Here is a 19,323-nt window from a genome sequence, read left to right on the forward strand (position 1 = left end):
CTTAACCAGCAGTCTGTGATGCAAGCCAGCGATTAGGTCATTCTAAATTCAAAGGGTCAGGCTTTTTATGTTTGAGGAAAGGTCAGGAGTCTGACATTGCACCACACAATCAGATCTGACTGTCTGATCCGTATTCACTCAAGTAAAATTTGGGTGGATTTGTACTTTTGCAAATGATGAAACTTTTACTCGAGTACATCAGTGAGTTTTACTGTACACTCTGAAAAAGGTGGTTCTTCAAGGGTTCTTTAGCAAAGACAATGGTTCTTTACAGAACCATGAACACTAGAACCATTTGCATGATTACATCATTCTTCAGATTGATGGAGGATGCCTTTGAAAATGGTTCTATGTAGAACAAAAAAAACTATTCTATACAAGCTTGACATTGTAACAATAGCAGAACCCTTTTGGTGCTATACAGAACCCTTTCCAAAAAGGTTCTATATATAGCCATAAACAACATGTTCTCCATCACTCTGAGAAATGCATTCTTGATGCGAAGAACCATTTAAGCATGAAAAAGTTAGTGTTCATAGTTCTATACAGTACCATTGCCTTCACTAAAGAACCCTTGAAGAACCCTCTTTAAAAGGTGTAGCCATTATTTCACCAAAATAACAGTATTTTAGGACTTTACTCCACCCACATCTGCGTATTACTGCCCAACTCTTCACATATCTAATCACATGGTTTGTGGTCTGATTCAACAGTTTAATTATTAATAAGCATTTAATAACAATCACTTTTAATAATCGGAGAACATGATCAGCCCCCCGTGATAAGAGACATGAAGAACCACATTTCGCTCCACGTACGCTTTAGACTGTTTCATCTCCATGAGGTTTCACAGTGAGCTGACGGACAAAACTCACCTGTTCAGGTTCCACGTGGCAGAACATGGAGATTTTCTCCTTCACCGAGTTCTCGAGGGGAGTGGTGCAGCGGCACATGATCTTAAAAACAACAAAACTTACAAATTATTCGCAGAGTCACGTAACGTCACTACAAACCAATGCCGTGTAATGGAATATTCCCCCAAAGGGGGGCGCTGTTTCCACAGACTTTGAGCTACAGTCATGATCTTGGTCTCATCTGAAAGGTAACGTGCTCAGGCTTTTTCCCAGCCGTCAGAATAACTGTGAATTACTGACAGAGTAACAGGGACTAGAACGAAGGAGTTTATCAGTAACTGCATGAAATAAATGGAAATTTTATTTTATTTATTATTTTGTAAAAGCTCCTCAAATGAACAGAACGTGTGTTTTATGATCTCCACATTTCACTACACGCTCACAATTTACTGCCGAGAGCCAAAAATCTGCGCCGCTCTTTGTGTTGTTCTCTAAAAGTGATGTTTCCAGAGCAGATCACTGAAGAGACGCCGTCTGTTTATAGTTTAGAGCCCAGATTTGGGGAAAAACGGGTCGACTTTCAGTAGAAAAACAAACTGAGTTCAGCTTCTTTTATTATAAGGGTTTAAAATGACGTCACCGTCTATTAGACTGGAGATAAGAGCTACAGCCTCACACGACGCCCAGCTTCTGAATGGAGCTTATGGAGTATGAACGTTATGAAGAACATGACGGAGTGCGGTTTGGGACCACCGGTGGTCTCGAGGAGTTGAAAAGGTTAACGTATAAAAAGCGGGAGTGCGCCGTACCAGTACTGGGATCTAACAAACGTGGATAATGGATTTAAGCCATGGAAACTTCAGATGTGCTTGTTTTATCCTCCTGTAAACGGGACGAGTCACTCACCAGGTCTGGGGACAAGCCGAGTCCCCTCAGCTCTCGGACGCTGTTCTGGGTGGGTTTGGTCTTCTGCTCACCTGTAGCACTGGGCTGAATATTAGAGACAACGTAAGTAAACAAAACATAGGAGAATTTTTCAATGTTTAACTGAATAAATTGAGTAAGGCCTAAAAAGTTGTCGCTAATAAACCAAGGTCATATTTTCATACCGTCAAATACTGAAACACCCTTAAAGGCTTAGTTAAACAATGCATTACTGACCGATATGACCATCAGTCATCAACTGTGAACCAAACTTCGAAAGCATGTTTTTTCCTCTTTTGTAAGGATTTCATTAGCCACGTTTTCATGCAGGCTAATAATCTGTTAATAATCTGACTAATAGCTCAATCGGAATAGTCTAGTCCGATTGAATCCATTCAGAACACAGTTTCTATCCAACTGAAGGTGGGTAATCCTGTAAATATTCCGTTAAATAGAAAAATAATATCCGTGTAAACGCCTGTATCCGATTACATTCCCTATCGGAAAGTTTCAGTCCGTTCTGCTTGTGCGTCGCGTCACAGTGAGAGTTTATACCGTTCAACACGGCGGAGCAGAAACTGGTCTGCAGAGGAGACGAAGTTCATGCTCTGATCTTTAAAAGACGGCGGTGGGACGGACGTCCAGCTTATGCGTCTCAGAGCACGACGTCTTCCTCTCGGCCTTCTTTAATAAGGACGTGTGAGGGACGTTTTCCTGAGTCTGACGTCATTTTAAAGCAGTTAAAAACACAATCACTGCTCACTGCTGCTCATCTCACTCTGACTGGACTCACGGGATGCTGGCCGTCATGGTAACATCTACACCAAGTGATACTCATACATGTATGCGCATGAGTCTGGATCGGACTATTTATATTGAGCATGTAAACGAAGATTTTTCATCTTATTGTTGAGTAGAGTGAGAATAAACACCTCAGTCTTGATCTGTAATCAGATTGTATTCAACCAGACTGGCAAAATCTTTGTATGTAAACACAGCCATTAGGAGACACAACAGCAGTGATATGCAACAAATAATTTCTGGCAAGATTTTCATCAACAGCGATAAATCTGTGAATCATTGAGATCGGCCAATTTCATCGAGCAAATAATCAATAGTGAGTAGAGTTAGCAGTTTGCTGAAAGCGACGGACCTAGAGAAGCGTGGAAGTATCCTGCATCATGTACTGCAGCGTGGCTGGCTGATCCTGAACGAGCGCTCACCTGAGGAACCAGACTGACGTGGATGTTACAGAAATTCTCCCTCTTCACTGTAAACTGGAACTGTCTGAAAGCCTCGATGAAGGGCATGCTCTCGATGTCCCCGACTGTGCCGCCCAACTGCAGAGACCAAGTAGACAAACAAAGATCACATAACACAGCAGAGCTACCACAGATATACATACTTAGATGCCACGTTGGGTCCAGTCATGCACGTCAACGGCGCTAGCATTTTGGGGCGGCCAATGTCGCTGTTGGACTGCATTCAGGACCATTTCAGAGCAGCGGTTTAAGAAAGATACTGTCCAAAATTCCACTATTTCAGGAATATCGCTCTCAGAAAGAGGGACAGGATTATATAACAGAGGGAACGCGGTGACCCACGCGTCAAAAGGGGCCCAGAGAACCTGTTGATGTGATTGTTCTTCCTCTGGTTTTGAATTTTCCCGTTCCACCTTAAATGGTGCATCAGCCAGCTTCAGGCACCGGAAAGCGACGGCTGCAACATTTAAGGTGGAACAAGGAAAACTTGAAGCAGCAGCTGGCTGATGCAACACTTAAGGTGGAACGGGAAAACTCGCAGCAGCAGGAAGCCGACTTCAGCTTCGTCGTTCTCACTGCGTTTTGGGGTTTATTGTATTTTTATGTGTATTAAGATTAGAAGTGACTCCCACACTGATGGACTTGCTGATGTGAGTTTGTGCTTTTACTCAAGCCAAACTCGGCTCTTATCATCGGGTACAGACTGAATACTTTCCTGCTGGTCTGGACGGCTAATTATCACGGTCAGTTATTAAAGAACTAAAAGCTACTGAGAGCAGATCCGTGCAGCCCAGATTAATCCCTGTCTGAGGATTATAACAAAACAGATCAGGTGAAACTCGGTTGGGTAGTAAGGAAATCGTGGCTGATTTAATCCTGAGACTCTTCGTCTCTCAACACAAGTCAATTCGTTCACAAGCGGATCTTGACCTCTCCAACATGGCGGACGCATCACTTACGCCGGCTTTTAGTTCAATTAAACATCAGAACTCACCTCTATGACACAGACTTGAGGCTCCATGCCGTCATCGTCCACGGGGACCTTGGCCTGCTTCATCACCCACTCCTGAATGGCATCAGTGATGTGTGGCACCACTGGAAAGGAGGAGTTGATCCAGATGATTAGTGTCTGCGCTCAATCTACACGTTCGACTGGCGTAAATTCCTGATGCACTTTAGTTTCGCAAGAGACACACAGGTCAGTGGTGACGCTCAGTAGCGGATGAAACGGCCGTAATTCGGTCGAGTTTCGTCAGGATCGTTAAACTGTTACGACCTCAAACGTCTGGAGCTACGTTCACATTACCAGGCTGAAGTGGGACAAATCCGATCCAGAAGTCGTGCCTTTTTCCCGCTCCATGTGCACCATCATTCAGCGTTGCCATGGCATCCGCACCAAATAGAAGATAAGCCTGTAAACGGTGGAAAAGCAGCTCGTCTCACCTTCTTCTCCTCCGTCTGGCTCTAATAACGAAGCTGAGAGCTGATCAGAGTTAATGATCTTCTCAGCGAAGCTCGTTCTGCTCGTTAGTTTGTGCTGATGATACAGTGATTCAGTCACATGACGTCACTGAGTAGGAGGAGCTCATGAGGGTCAGTTCAGGTCGGTTCATCACATTAATGACAGATTAGAGTCACTGACCTAAACCAGTGTGAACCATCGAGTCAGAGAGGTCGGATCTGAGCAACGAGGCTTGGCAACGAGAGCCTAGCTTAGGGGTAAATTAAGGCCATACATAAAAACGCCAGCGCCAACTCACTGCCAGACCAAGACACCACAAACGACAAATGGACCAATTATCACCATTTATTTCTTTTAACTTGTGCAAGATAAAAGCCAACTAAACTCATCCAACACAAAACAAAACGACCATTTTAAACCCCCTCCCTCCCGAAACCAGGAGAAAACAATCTGTCCTTGTGAGACCTGGTAGCTCAATTTTGTCCTCAGTGGGGGGACGCGAGACCCCAAAGGATATTTCAAAAACCGTATAAGCTACAGTGCTGAAACCTGGTGTGCCATGAAGAGACATCCCGGCATTTCCAATGATGTATCACTTGTTGGTTTAAGTCATTCGCAGTAGGAGTTCTGCCTTTTCTAAGTGGCCTGCCATCTCAGCAACCACACTTTACAGGTGCAAGAGAAGTAATTAGCTGAAAAACATGAATTTAAGTGACACTTTTTAATCCCACAAACAGGGAAATTTCACCTCCGCATTTAACCCATCCGTGAAGTGAAACACCACATACACACTATTGAACACTAGGGGGCAGTGAGTACACTTGCCCGGAGCGGTGGGCAGCCCTATCCATGGCGCCCGGGGAGCAGTTGGGGGATTAGGCGTCTTGCTCAAGGACACCTCAGTCATGGACTCTCCTTCCAGTCACAGGGCTGGTTCCCTGACCTCCGGCCCACGACTGCCCCCGATTTATGATGTTTCTAAAGGCCATGGTTGATCTGTTTTAGGTAGAAAATTGTTTTTAGCTCATTTTCAGAGCAAGTTTTTATTGATTTGCATAAACATTTAACCACCTAACAGCAGACTTTTGTCCTCTGCGGTGACGCTGGAACGAACTTGACCTGTTTTTAGATGAAACTCGTGGTCGAAAACTCATAGGTGATAGAAAATGAACTGAGGCAGAGGAAATTAGATGATTTCACCCCTCTTAGGGTTAGAAGCAACAACATGTAAGCTGAGCAGCCAAATACATGACAGTGATATTACTGTGGCTATTTTTTCTTTTTTTTGGGGGGGGTCCTCATTTTTTTGAAACTTCAAAAATTAAAACATTGAAAATAAACTAACTCTCTTCCCTCTCCACTCACACCCAAGATTCATCCCTGTTCGGGACCGCTTGCTGCCTAATGACACCCAAAGCCGAACTGCCCTGGAGCTACTCTGATCAGTACGCTGATGGTCAGGACTTTGAAGATCATTGAGAAGGTTTTTGAAGCCGTTGCTGATGTTGCAGCAGCAGCAGAGTTTTTAGATTTTATTGGATAGTTGTTTACTATCCAATGTCCTGTTGTCCACTATAAAGGACATAAAAAAGAAAATATATAACCGTTTTTTCCAGCCAACCGATTCATTTTATCCCCAAATCACTAACAGTACTTCACAACCAAATCCTCAGGTGGGTGGTGAAGTCAGGTGGAGGCTGATGGCATAGATGTGACCACTGGAACAGCCCTCCCCTTCTGCAGTGCACCTCAACCCCATGAGTAGCTGTAGCGCCCCCTGCTGTACCCAATCAGAGTCTTCCAGACTTTAACCCTATGGGAAAAAGTGATAAACGAGAAGGAGAGAGCACAAAACACCACATACCCCCAGGATCGATATCGGTACGGCATTACGAAACGGTCAGTCTTTTCAGGTCAGCCTTGGCCTCACATGGACACCGGAATACCTGCACACCAAGCCGTGGAGCAGCTGGTATTGAAGCCTGAAGGACTGTAATATTTGTATTATTTGCCTGTAATTCACTGAGCAATACATCATAACCACTACTGTAACACTTTATACTGTAAACACTGCCGTATTCAGACGCTTTGCTGTGACACTCATTTAACTCGCATGCTGTCCATTTCTTCTGATCCTCCTTGAGATGGTTCTACTCCTCCGCTGGAGTCCAGCTGTGTTTAATGAAACTGATTGGACTTGATTAGGAAAAGCACACACCTGTCTGTACAAGACCTCACAGCTCACAGTGCATGTCACAGCGAATGAGACTCATGAGGTCGAAGGAACTGCCCAAGGAGCTCAGACACAGGATTGTGGCAAGGCACAGATCTGGCCAAGGTTACAACAGAATTTCCGCAGCACTCAAGGCTCCTAAGAGCACAGTGGCCTCCATAATCCTTAAACGGAAGAAGTTTGGGACGAGCAGAACTCTTCCTAGACCTGGGCGTCCAGCCAGGCTGACCAATCGTGGGAGAAGAGCCTTGGTGAAGGGGTGTGAATACTTTCCGTACCCACTGTATACTCTGTGTTGTAACTACCTCAGACCACTTACTGCAACACCCACCCTCATGTAAATACAACATCTGTATTTAATACAACATCTGTCTTATACTGTAAATATACAAATAGACATGCTTCTAATCCCACTCACTCAAACTTAAGTCTATTTTTAATTCTGCATAATATGTGCGTTTATGTGCAATTATGTCTTGCTAACACTGCAATCAAGATCTTTCTATCTGTCTGTCTACCTGTCTGTCTGTCTATTTACCTGTCTATCTATCTATCTGGTGCAACACAGGGTGTCTGTCTGTCTGTCTGTCTAAATGATGCAGCACTTACAATCAAGTATTTGTCTGTTTGTCTATCTGTCTGTCTGTTTAAATGATGCAGCACTTACAATCAAGTATCTGTCTGTCTGTCTACCTGTCTGTCTGTCTAAATGATGTAGCAGTTACAATCAGCTATCTGTGTCTGTCTGTCTGTCTACCGGTCTGTCTAAATGCAGCAGCAGCAGTTACAATCAGGTACAGGTGTCAGAAAGTAACTGCTGTGCCATTTAAAGTGTAATGGAAAACTCCACCCTTGGAAAACTCCACCCTTGGAAAACTCCACCCTTGGAAAACTGGCAAAAACATACGAGTGTACAGGATTACAAATTGAGAAATGTGCGTCTGAATTTCCGACTCCACCTTAAATGGTGCAGCTCGATTTAAGCTGGAACAGAAAATTCTTCTTCAGCTCTGCGTGCCGTCCTAAAGGACAGCAGCGAAGGGCCGCAGGTGTTCTAGTCGCATGTCAAATCATATGAAGTGTTTTAGACGGCTAGTTGTCCGCTAGGTGAGGTATAACGATGACACCCCGGTCACCGACACCAGGCCTGACCTACTACTGCCTACATGTAGTCGTGGTCAGAACAATAAGCTATTAGCATTAAGGTCCTCCTTTAGGAGGCCTACAGTAAGAAAGACCTTGAGAACGGAAGATTATTCCCAGTCTGATTGACGCTTAAGTGGCTATTGTTATTTACTGCTGCACAAACATGTCTCACGTTAAACAAAACCCTTAAAAACGTGAAATTTTACCAGGGAGTGGATCAGCATTTCACACAGTTGTCTGATTTTGGGGAAGGACGGAATGAAAATGGGTAAAATATTGACAGCTGCAGAATTTTATATAATATATATATATATATATATATATATATATATATATATATATATATATATATATATATATATATATATATATATATAGGCCAAGGAAATCTGAAAATCCACTCATTTTTAGGGTTAAACACAGAATGTACAGATTAATAATACAGATCCTAAACCGTAGCTTCTGTGATTTAAAAATCAACTTTCAATTTGTGAATTGGACTTTTAAAAGACCACCTTTCAGCCAATAAATGAACATGTGCAATTTCGTTTTTAGGTTTTAAGTCATGTTTTAAAACAAAACTGCTTAGGACTGTCATAAAAGATGCCAAAAGGTTAAATCAATATTCCAGAATATTGACAGATTTATTCCAGAAGACGTCATTAATACAGAACTGTGAATCCTGCATTGATGACATCTAAGCTACGTTCACATTACAAACCTCGTTGCTCAAGTCCGATCTCTCTGACTCAACAGTTCAAACTCGTTTAAGTCAGTGACTCAAATCTGTCATTAATGTGATGAACCGGCTCCTGAACTGACCCTCTGAGCTCCTCCTACTCAGTAACGTCACGTGACTGAATCGCTGCATCATCAGCACAAACTAACGAGCAGAACGAGCTTCGCTGGGAAGATCATTAACTCTGATCAGCTCTCAGCTTCATTATTAGAGCCAGACGGAGGAGAAGAAGGTGAGATGAGCTGCTTTTCCACCGTTTACAGGCTTTAACGTCTGGTCGGCGATGTTGCCATGGTAACGCTGAACACATGAATTCCGATCTGAGCATCACGTTATGGTCACACGGCCACAAACCGGATGCGTGTCCGATCTAGGACCACACATGAAAGCGGCTCAGGTCTGATATCCCTGAAAACACCAGATCTGAGTCACATCAGGTAATGTGAACATAGTCCCAGCCTCAGCCTTGAAACCCAAACCTCCTCCAAACTCACCCTGAACAGTTTTCCCCAGATAGTCTCCCCGTCGCTCTTTGTTAATGACTGACTGGTAGATCTTTCCGGTGGTGAGGTTGTTGTCTTTGGTGAGTCGGATGTCCAGAAAGCGCTCATAGTTCCCCAAATCGAGGTCCACCTCTCCTCCATCGTCCAACACAAACACCTCACCTGGATATTTGTGTTAAAAAAAATACAATCAAAAACAAAATAAATAACTAAATGTAGGTATTGTGATATAAACCGAGTCCGTTCTACAGTTTCTCATCAGGCTCAAATGAAATGCCCTGGAAGGGCGTAACTTCTTTACCATGCTCATACGGAGAGAAGGTTCCGGCGTCGATGTTGATGTAGGGATCGATTTTGATGGCGGTGACATGGAGGCCGCAGGACTTCAGAATAGTACCAACGCTGCTGGCGATGATGCCTTTACCAATCCCTGAGATCACACCACCCGTCACCAGGATATACTTCATTGTGGAAGTCATTTACTGCAGAAACCGACAGAACATGGACAATCGGCGATGGGTCAACTGGGGCACCATGACAATATTTATCGTTATTGCAATTATTATATCATCATATGCATTTCTGAGCATTCCACAGATACAGTCAGTGCTGAAAAACACTTCCCACCGGCACGATTGACTAAAAGGAGTCTCCTTTATCTGGCTTTGGTGCAGCACTGCACACCCCAATAACTGGATTCATAGCTCTGGACAGTGTTTTTAAAATGTGGCACTACTTTTTTGTGCCTTATTACCGTTATGTTTTGTGAAAGAATACCTTCCTGAAGTATCGCGATGTGTCATTTTGCCATATCGCCCGCCTCTACAACATACATCACTGTCGCGATGAACTATGTTACATTAGAATATGCTTTTCCCAGCATATCGTGAACATCTTCAGTGCTTGTAAACACCGACCAACTGCATGTTTAATTATAAAGAGGGCAAAATTATCCCTGCTTAAATGGATGGAGCGCAACACGGTGTCATATATTGAATAAAATCATCATATTTGCAGCTTTTATTAACGTTTTTCCCAAATGTTCCAAATGACGTCTAAAAAACATCAATTCTGTGATACGTATGAATATTTCTTGATATATCGCAATGCTGTATTTTTTCCATATCGCCCACCTCTAAGGTCAGCAACTACTTTCTACTGTGATGGTACATTTTCCAAAAGTTTATAGACGTTTCTTCTGAAATGAAGGGTATTAATGGTGTGTCTATGCTGCAGGAACAGCCTCTCCTCTTCTAGGAAGGCTTTACACTAGATGTTGGAACACTGCTGTGAGGATCTGATTGAGCATTATGTTGGGTGGTCAGTTCTGGGTCACTCCAACTCATCCCAAAGGTGCTGGATGGAGCTCCATCGCTTCAGAAAGCACAGCTCCGCTGCTCCACGGTTTCACAGCCCAATGCGCCTCCAGCCCACCTTAAGTGACCTTTGGCTGCTCCAGAGCGTCCCATTCTGTCGGTCAACGCTTTTCTATAGAGATTATACATGCTGTGTCAACAATAGTGACCCTAAAGCAGCTGAATTCACTCACTGGAAGGACTGTCTGGATACTTCTGGACATCTATTGCAGATCTGCTGTTTACTGACCGCCAACAGGGCAGCACTGCTCAACTGAACCCAATGACCAGACTGTCTTTGCGTAAGCTCAGATGATTGATAAGCTACTCTGATCTACACAAATGACCGCTCAGCACATGACCAACACTGCTTACCACCGCGTGGCTGCACTTATTAAAGGGAAACGCCACCATTTCCCCCCCAAATTTCCACGTAACTAAATGGTTAAAACGTAAATAAGGTCGTTCACCGAGGATCCAGAGAAACTTACAGAGAACTGCTCACAGTGGTGGTGATAGGAACCAGACGTCCACCTCTAAAAGCTCACCCACGGAAAGTTATTACACGTTCATGAAGGCAAAATAGTCCCGCAGGAAAACTCTACAATCAACCGTCTCACACCAGACCGCTCTGAACCACCCAGTTTACACCTCACGCGATGAACTACGCAAAAGAAACATGAACATTTGGGTGGGATTTGGCTGAAGCTCTGATCCAGAGCGACTTACAATCTGATCATTTTACACAGGGAGGCCAAGGTGGTGTTGGGAGTCTTGCCCAAGGACTCTTATTGGTATAGTGTAGGGTGTTTGCCCAGGTGGGGATTGAACCCCAGTCTACAGTGTAGACGGCAGAGGTGTTACCCACTACACTAACCAACCAACCCCTGATATCATTTAACACAAAACATGAAAGAAATCATTCAAATTAAACTTTAAACTTCAAAGCCAGCCCTCAGTGCTTCTTTACTTGAGCCAGTGGTTCCATTCAGAACCATAGAATATGCATGCTTATGAACGAGATCCTAATGTGTGGCCTCGACTTAATAAGGCGTGGGAACAAGATGATTAAGTCATGATCACGACTTAGTAAGGCGTAGGAACGAGATCATGGCTCACTACATCGCGGCCACGCATTAGGATCTCGTTCCCATGCTTCTGTAAGTCGTGGCCACATCTTAATCATCTCGTTCCCAGGCATTAGGTTTTATTTATACACGATGTCACCAGCAGGGATGACATGCTGTATAAATAATTTTTAAAAAAAAAGGAATGCGTGGCCACGCCTTATTAACGCGTGGGAATGAGATCCTAATGCGTGGCCATGAGTTAGTAAGGCGTGGGAATGAGATGATTATGTCGTGGCCATGACTGAGTAAGGCGTGGGAACGAGATGGCGGATCACTACGTTCTGGCCACGCATTAGGATCTCATTCCCACGCTTTAATAAGACGTGGCCACACGTTATTTTTATTTATGCATTTATTTAGGCATTTATCTACCGTGATGATTTCTACTGTTTACTACAGTAAAGTTAGCGGAGCGGCGAGCTAACGGGGCAGCAAAAGCTGACATAAAAACCACATTTAGAGTTAAATAAAAGCAGAAATTTAATCTTAAACCCCGAATCAAATTAAATCAGGGACATGTCTCTGTTTATTTGATGTGTATTTACGCGGACAGACAGCTAAGCTAACCGGCTACTGCGCTCTCATAAGGTCACAATACCGCGTCTAACTTCAAAATAAAGCTCCGGAGGTGAGACTAAAGCAGCGAAACACTCACCTGTGAGGACAGGAGACACTCCGTACAGCTGAGAGTGACCTAAAGACGCACTCGCGGCTGAGCTGGACGGCGCGGAGAGCTGGAGAACCTCACTGTCCACTACAGTCTCCGACTACACGTGTTTGAAGGGAAAGGCGCCAGGAGCACAATAACCGCGGGTCCTGCTTTCAAAATAAAAGTCACCAGTACTTCTCTTTGGGTTTTCAACGCACTTGGTCATGTTCTCCATAACGTTCATATTCCATCAGCTCCGTTCAGAAGCTGGGCGTCGTGTGAGGCTGTAGCTCTCCAGTCTAATAGACGGTGATGTCATTTTAAACCCTTATAATAAAAGAAGCTGAACTCAGTTTGTTTTTCTACTGAAAGTCGACCCGTTTTTCCCCAAATCTGGGCTCTAAACTATAAACAGACGGCGTCTCTTCAGTGATCTGCTCTGGAAACATCACTTTTAGAGAACAACACAAAGAGCGGCGGAGATTTTTGACTCTCAGCAGTAAATCGTGAGCGTGTAGAGAAATGTGGAGATCATAAAACACAGGTTCTGTAAAATTTTAGGGGACTTTTATAATAAATAAATTAATTAATTAAATTAATTTAAAAAATTTATGCAGTTACTGAGTTATTGGCCTTACAATTTGGTCAGGAAAATTCAGATGGACAAACCAAAAACATCCCCGGTGAATAAGAACCTCGCTGTATTTTCAACAACATAATAGAACAAAATGGAACAAGAACATCACGTCTATAACAAGTCGCTACATTTACATCTTTACGAAGTGCTTTGCATGTAGATATTTTGTCATATCATTTTATAATTCCAGGTGCGCCAGGGCAGGGCAGCGTTTCTCCTTCTGATGTCATATGGCTGCTTTCATTTGAACTTAACTGCACATTTGACAACTTGTTAGGAAGAAATTGAAACATTTTCTTGGAACAACAGATGCTCGAATACAAACTCAGCGAAGTTTCACAAGTTTGAGTTCAGTTTTGCAGCTTTAAGAAAAAAAATCAGCCCTTATAAATGTTCAGTTTAGCCAGGTATGAACAGGTAAACAAATCTGCATGTAGTCTTTTTCTGGTTTTCATCCTTTGTTCCTTCAAAATGTCATTCCTGTAACATTACAACAGCGTTCATTCAATCGTTTCCTCTAAACAGTTTTATATACTGACATTCAGTGTCATCAGGCCTTGTAAAGCATCATTAATACTGATATAAAGAATAATTCAAGAATTGGTCAAATTTAGTGACCGCAGACGCCAATTCACACAAACAAAACATGAAATGTGTGGCTTATAATGGAAGATATTACAGCACTAATGTGGAAATAATCTCTGCTAAAGACAATAAAGTAATACAGTGATTATCGTAAATTTTCAGTAGTGAAAATTCTCACATCTGTGGGTTTCTTTGGTCTCTTGTTCTCCGTTTTTCTGATTTTCTCATATCTCTCTGTTTGGAGTCTCTGAAAAACCTCCGTTTGGAGGGTCATGCAAATGGCAAACTCAGACACCAGCCTGGACTCCTAACAATGAAGGTTTCCAAAAGGTTCTTTGCTGAGACGTTTCTAGAACACAATTCTACATGATGTGCAGGTTCTTTGTGCTGTATAAGTGTCACTCCCACTCGCACATCTCACAACACTGGCACTTTAAGTTCAGTCATACTTTTTTTTAATCCCACAAACGGGGAAGTTCCACCTCCGCATTTATCAAATCAAATCAAATCAAATCAAATCAAATCAAATCAAATCAAATCAAATCAAATCAAATTTATTTGTGGCGCTTTTTACAACGGATGTTGTCACAAAGCAGCTTCACAGAATTCCAGAAAAGACAGAGTTTTAACAAGAATGTAAAAAATGTAAAACCCCCCTGGCGGGCAAGCCAGGGGGCAACGGTGGCAAGGAGAACCTCCCTCAGAGCTGCAGAAGAAACCTTGGGTTTTCTAACCTTTCTAGGAGAATATTGTGGTCTATTGTATCGAAAGCTGTGCTGAGGTCAAGTAGCACTAAGAGAGATACGCAGCCTTGATCAGAGGCCAGAAGAAGATCATTAGTTATCTTAACTAGAGCATCTCAGTGCTGTGGTGTGGCCTGAATCCAGATGGGAATTTTTCATATATAAATAATATAAATAAATAAAAATACTTTTTTGATCCCACAACCGGGGAAATTCCACATTTGACCCATCCGTGAAGTGAAACACCACAAACACACTAGTGAATAGACACACTAGGGGGCAGTGAGCACACTTGCCCGGAGCGGTGGGCAGCCCTATCCACGGCGCCCGGGGAGCAGTTGGGGGTTAGGTGTCTTGCTCAAGGACACCTCAGTCATGAACTGTCGGTTCTGGGGATCGAACCGGCGACCTTCCGGTCACAGGGCCAGATCCCTAACCTCCAGCCCACGACTGCCCCCAAACATGGATCTGGTATAGATATGAACTAAGTTGTTGGGCCACAGCTTTTTCTAAGATCTTTGATATAAACGGTAAGTTAGAAACAGGCCTGTAATTAGACAAAACGGTGACATCATGATTTGGTTTCTTGATCAGAGATTTGATAAGTGCTAGTTTAAAAGCTTTGGGAACATGGCCCAGACTAAGGGACGAGTTTACAATAGTTAAAATAGGGTTTATAATAACTGTCAGGACTTCTTTGAGTCATTTTGAGGGAATTGCATCGAGTGTGCAGGTTGTGTAATTTGCAGAGGAGATAATCTTCTCTAGCTCCAGCTGTGGGAGGGGGTGAAAGGTTTCCAGGCTCTTTTCTACAGCTGTGCCAAGTCAGATGACGGCCAAGCTGGATTAATACTGTGGGTTGAATTTGTCGTTGCTGAGAAGAGTTGCTGGGATTCCTGGTTCAGTTCCTGCCTGATTTTGTGTGATTTGGGAAATCACACTAAACAGAACTCTAGGATTATGTTTATTATTCTCAATCAGCGAGGCCAGATATGCTGAGCGAGCTTCAGTGAGGGCATTTCTATCCTCTATAAGGCCGTCCTTCCAGGCAGAGTGGAACACCTCCAGCTGTTTGTTTTAAGGTCTGGGTTTTATCGTTGTACCACGGGGCTTTTTCTGCCTTATTCTTTTTATTTTCATTTTCTAAAGTGGATCGGAAGGTATTTTTCTAAATAATCGGTTAGTAAATCTAGTTCCATTGGGTCTGATGGGGTGAAAACTGATGTTCTGCTCTGGCAGATTTTCTATAAATTGTTGGGCGGTAAACCCATCCATGCAGTGAAACACCACATACACACTAGTGAATGAATACACACACTAGGGGGCAGTGAGCAGCCCCATCCACGGTGCCCGGGGAGCAGTTGGGGGTTAGGTGTCTTGCTCAAGGACACCTCAGTCATGGACTGTTGGCTCTGGGGATCGAACCGGCGATCTTCCGGTCACAGGGCCGGTTCCCAAACCTTTAAAGAGGAATTTCTATCAGTTTTACAGATTTTCTGCTTATTTTATCATTAAAATGGAAACAAAGCCAGTCAAAAAAGCTACATCACACATGAGACGGTTACACGACAGTGTTTCCTTTTATGTGCTTTTAAAATCAGTTCATGGTGGAGGGATACAAGCAGGGCGCAAAATCATTTGAGATTTTCCACAATTTTTCCACCACCAACATTCCATATGAACTCAGAAGACTCGTGTAGGTTCATTGGTGGTTTGGATAGTAAATGAAATGTCTACATTTGTGTTGTGGTGAGTTCATAGCAAACCATTTCATATTAAAACCTTTCTGACTTTGCCTCCATCTCAACCACCGAACTATGAAGAAAATATTGGAAAATTTGTGGAATTCCCCTTTAGAATCATCAACGAAAAGGTTCTTTAGAGGTGGTTCCATGTTATTACTCCAAAGAACTGTGTGCAGTTTAGTGTTTCTTCTTCCTTCATCACCGTCAATGACCTGGTCTGACTAGCAGGTGGCAGTGTTGCTCCAGCCATCTCGGTGAAGGCGCCCTAATCTCAGTAGGACTGACCTTGAAATGGGACTCATTCACCATCTCTGTGACGCTGCCTCTTCACCAGCTAACTGTCCGCCGTCTCCTGGCTTGGAAAAGTGAGCACGACTCACAACAGATGATTCAGCGGCGGGCAGAATTAATTCTTAACTGCGTGAGTCACTGCGTGAAGGCTGGAGGTCTGGGGGAACAGCGTGGAGGAGGGAGCGTCCAGAGATCTACCCTCAAAAACGGAGCACAACTGCCCCCCGGCTATCGGGGAGATGTGGGAGGCCGGTGTTGTTTCCACTGGACTGGCCATGCTGGTCAGAGAGGCAGTGTGGTGGACGCACACGCACTCAAACCTGCTTCCATCCAAAACACAGGGCCCTGTGCGGCTCACTGGAGTACATGGAGAGGTCACTTCCCCATTTGTCCCAGTCTGACGACCCAACACACCGCATCTCATCACTACACCCCAATGCGCGTCTGCACAGTGGACGCAGCGTCCTTTACAGCCACGCGCCGCACTGTGGGCTGATTCACAGCAGCGCAGGCCTCTCACAGCCATCACATCATTACCGCAGCTGGGCGCACACACTTCCCACAGTGCTCAGCTTCACAGCCCGCTGGTTATGCTGAAACAGACTGACCAACGTCGGGCTGAGCAATGACTAACATTTGTCTTTAGAGGGCGGAGCTGAGTGGCGTTTGTTTATTTGATGGTTGTTAATGACGTCTTTAGAGGGCGGAGCTGAGCGGCGTTTGTTTATCTGATGGTCGTTAATGACGTCTTTAGAGGGCGGAGCTGAGCGGCGTTTGTTTATCTGATGGTCGTTAATGACGTCTTTAGAGGGCGGAGCTGAGCGGCGTTTGTTTATTTGATGGTCGTTAATGACGTCTTTAGAGGGCGGAGCTGAGCGGAGTTTGTTTATTTGATGGTTGTTAATGACGTCTTTAGAGGGCGGAGCTGAGCGGAGTTTGTTTATTTGATGGTGGTTAATGACGTCTTTAGAGGGCGGAGCTGAGCGGCGTTTGTTTATTTGATGGTCATTAATGACGTCTTTAGAGGGCGGAGCTGAGCAGCGTTTTTTGTTTTTTTGATGGTCGTTAATGACGTCTTTAGAGGGCGGAGCTGAGCGGCGTTTGTTTATTTGATGGTCGTAAATGACGTCTTTAGAGGGCGGAGCTGAGCGGCGTTTGTTTATTTGATGGTCGTTAATGACGTCTTTAGAGGGCGGAGCTGAGCGGCGTTTGTTTATTTGATGGTTGTTAATGACGTCTTTAGAGGGCGGAGCTGAGCGGCGTTTGTTTATCTGATGGTGGTTAATGACGTCTTTAGAGTGCGGAGCTGAGCGGCGTTTGTTTATTTGATGGTTGTTAATGACGTCTTTAGAGGGCGGAGCTGAGCGGCGTTTGTTTATTTGATGGTTGTTAATGACGTCTTTAGAGGGCGGAGCTGAGCGACGTGTGTTTATTTGATGGTTGTTAATGACGTCTTTAGAGGGCGGAGCTGAGCGGCGTTTGTTTATTTGATGGTCGTTAATGACGTCTTTAGAGGGCGGAGCTGAGCGGCGTTTGTTTATTTGATGGTTGTTAATGACGTCTTTAGAGGGCGGAGCTGAGCGGCGTTTGTTTATTTGATGGTCGTCAATGATGTCTTTAGAGGGCGGAGCTGAGCGGCGTTTGTTTATTTGATGGTCGTTAATGATGTCTTTAGAGGGCGGAGCTGAGCGGCGTTTGTTTATTTGATGGTTGTTAATGACGTCTTTAGAGGGCGGAGCTGAGCGGCGTTTATTTATTTGATGGTCGTTAATGACGTCTTTAGAGGGGGGAGCTGAGCGGCGTTTGTTTATTTGATGGTTGTTAATGACGTCTTTAGAGGGCGGAGCTGAGCGGCGTTTGTTTATTTGATGGTCGTTAATGACATCTTTAGAGGGCAGAGCTGAGCGGCGTTTATTTATTTGATGGTCGTTAATGACGTCTTTAGAGGGTGTATTTGATGTCAAATAAACGCTGAGCGGCGTTTGTTTATTTGATGGTCATTAATGACGTCTTTAGAGGGCGGAGCTGAGCGGCGTTTGTTTATTTGATGGTCGTTAATGACGTCTTTAGAGGGCGGAGCTGAGTGGCGTTTGTTTATTTGATGGTTGTTAAAGATGTCTTTAGAGGGCGGAGCTGAGCGGCGTTTGTTTATTTGATGGTTGTTAAGGACGTCTTTAGAGGGCGGAGCTGAGCGGCGTTTGTTTATTTGATGGTTGTTAATGACGTCTTTAGAGGGCGGAGCTGAGCTGCCTTTGTTTATTTGATGGTTGTTAATGATGTCTTTAGAGGGCGGAGCTGAGCGGCGTTTGTTTATTTGATGGTCGTTAATGACGTCTTTAGAGGGCGGCGCTGAGCGGCGTTTGTTTATTTGATGGTCGTTAATGACGTCTTTAGAGGGCGGAGCTGAGTGGCGTTTGTTTATTTGATGGTTGTTAAAGACGTCTTTAGAGGGCGGAGCTGAGCGGCGTTTGTTTATTTGATGGTTGTTAATGACGTCTTTAGAGGGCGGAGCTGAGCGGAGTTTGTTTATTTGATGGTTGTTAATGACGTCTTTAGAGGGTGGAGCTGAGCGGCGTTTGTTTATTTGATGGTTGTTAATGACGTCTTTAGAGGGCGGAGCTGAGCTGCCTTTGTTTATTTGATGGTTGTTAATGACGTCTTTAGAGGGCGGCACTGAGCGGCGTTTGTTTATTTGATGGTCGTTAATGACGTCTTTAGAGGGCGGAGCTGAGCGGCGTTTGTTTATTTGATGGTCGTTAATGACGTCTTTAGAGGGCGGAGCTGAGCGGTGTTTGTTTATTTGATGGTCGTTAATGACGTCTTTAGAGGGCGGCGCTGAGCGGCGTTTGTTTATTTGATGGTTGCTAATGACGTCTTTAGAGGGCGGAGCTGAGCGGCGTTTGTTTATCTGATGGTTGTTAATGACGTCTTTAGAGGGCGGAGCTGAGTGGCGTTTGTTTATTTGATGGTTGTTAAGGACGTCTTTAGAGGGCGGAGCTGAGCGGCGTTTGTTTATCTGATGGTTGTTAATGACGTCTTTAGAGGGCGGAGCTGAGCGGCGTTTG

General features: G+C 44.1%; 1 protein-coding gene across 2 annotated transcripts in view; it reads right to left on the reverse strand.

The window, feature by feature from the left end:
• LOC108415321 (CTP synthase 1) overlaps positions 1 to 12,404 on the reverse strand; it is a 30,730-nt gene extending 18,326 nt beyond the window's left edge. The window contains exons 1-7 of one of the 2 annotated variants that reach the window (XM_017688348.2): positions 12,264 to 12,404; positions 9,425 to 9,605; positions 9,115 to 9,285; positions 4,035 to 4,135; positions 3,002 to 3,118; positions 1,761 to 1,844; positions 876 to 956 (exon numbers count right to left, since the gene is read on the reverse strand). In XM_017688348.2, the coding sequence (XP_017543837.1) occupies positions 876 to 956; positions 1,761 to 1,844; positions 3,002 to 3,118; positions 4,035 to 4,135; positions 9,115 to 9,285; positions 9,425 to 9,602 (732 nt within the window). In that variant the 5' untranslated portion in view covers positions 9,603 to 9,605; positions 12,264 to 12,404. Of the gene's footprint in view, positions 1 to 875; positions 957 to 1,760; positions 1,845 to 3,001; positions 3,119 to 4,034; positions 4,136 to 9,114; positions 9,286 to 9,424; positions 9,606 to 12,263 lie in introns of those variants that run through there. The other variant, XM_037541116.1, reaches the window with a different exon arrangement.
• Positions 12,405 to 19,323: the final 6,919 nt, after the last annotated feature.

The sequence above is a fragment of the Pygocentrus nattereri genome, chromosome 1, assembly GCF_015220715.1.
Source record: "Pygocentrus nattereri isolate fPygNat1 chromosome 1, fPygNat1.pri, whole genome shotgun sequence".
Taxonomy (NCBI): Eukaryota; Metazoa; Chordata; class Actinopteri; order Characiformes; family Serrasalmidae; genus Pygocentrus; species Pygocentrus nattereri.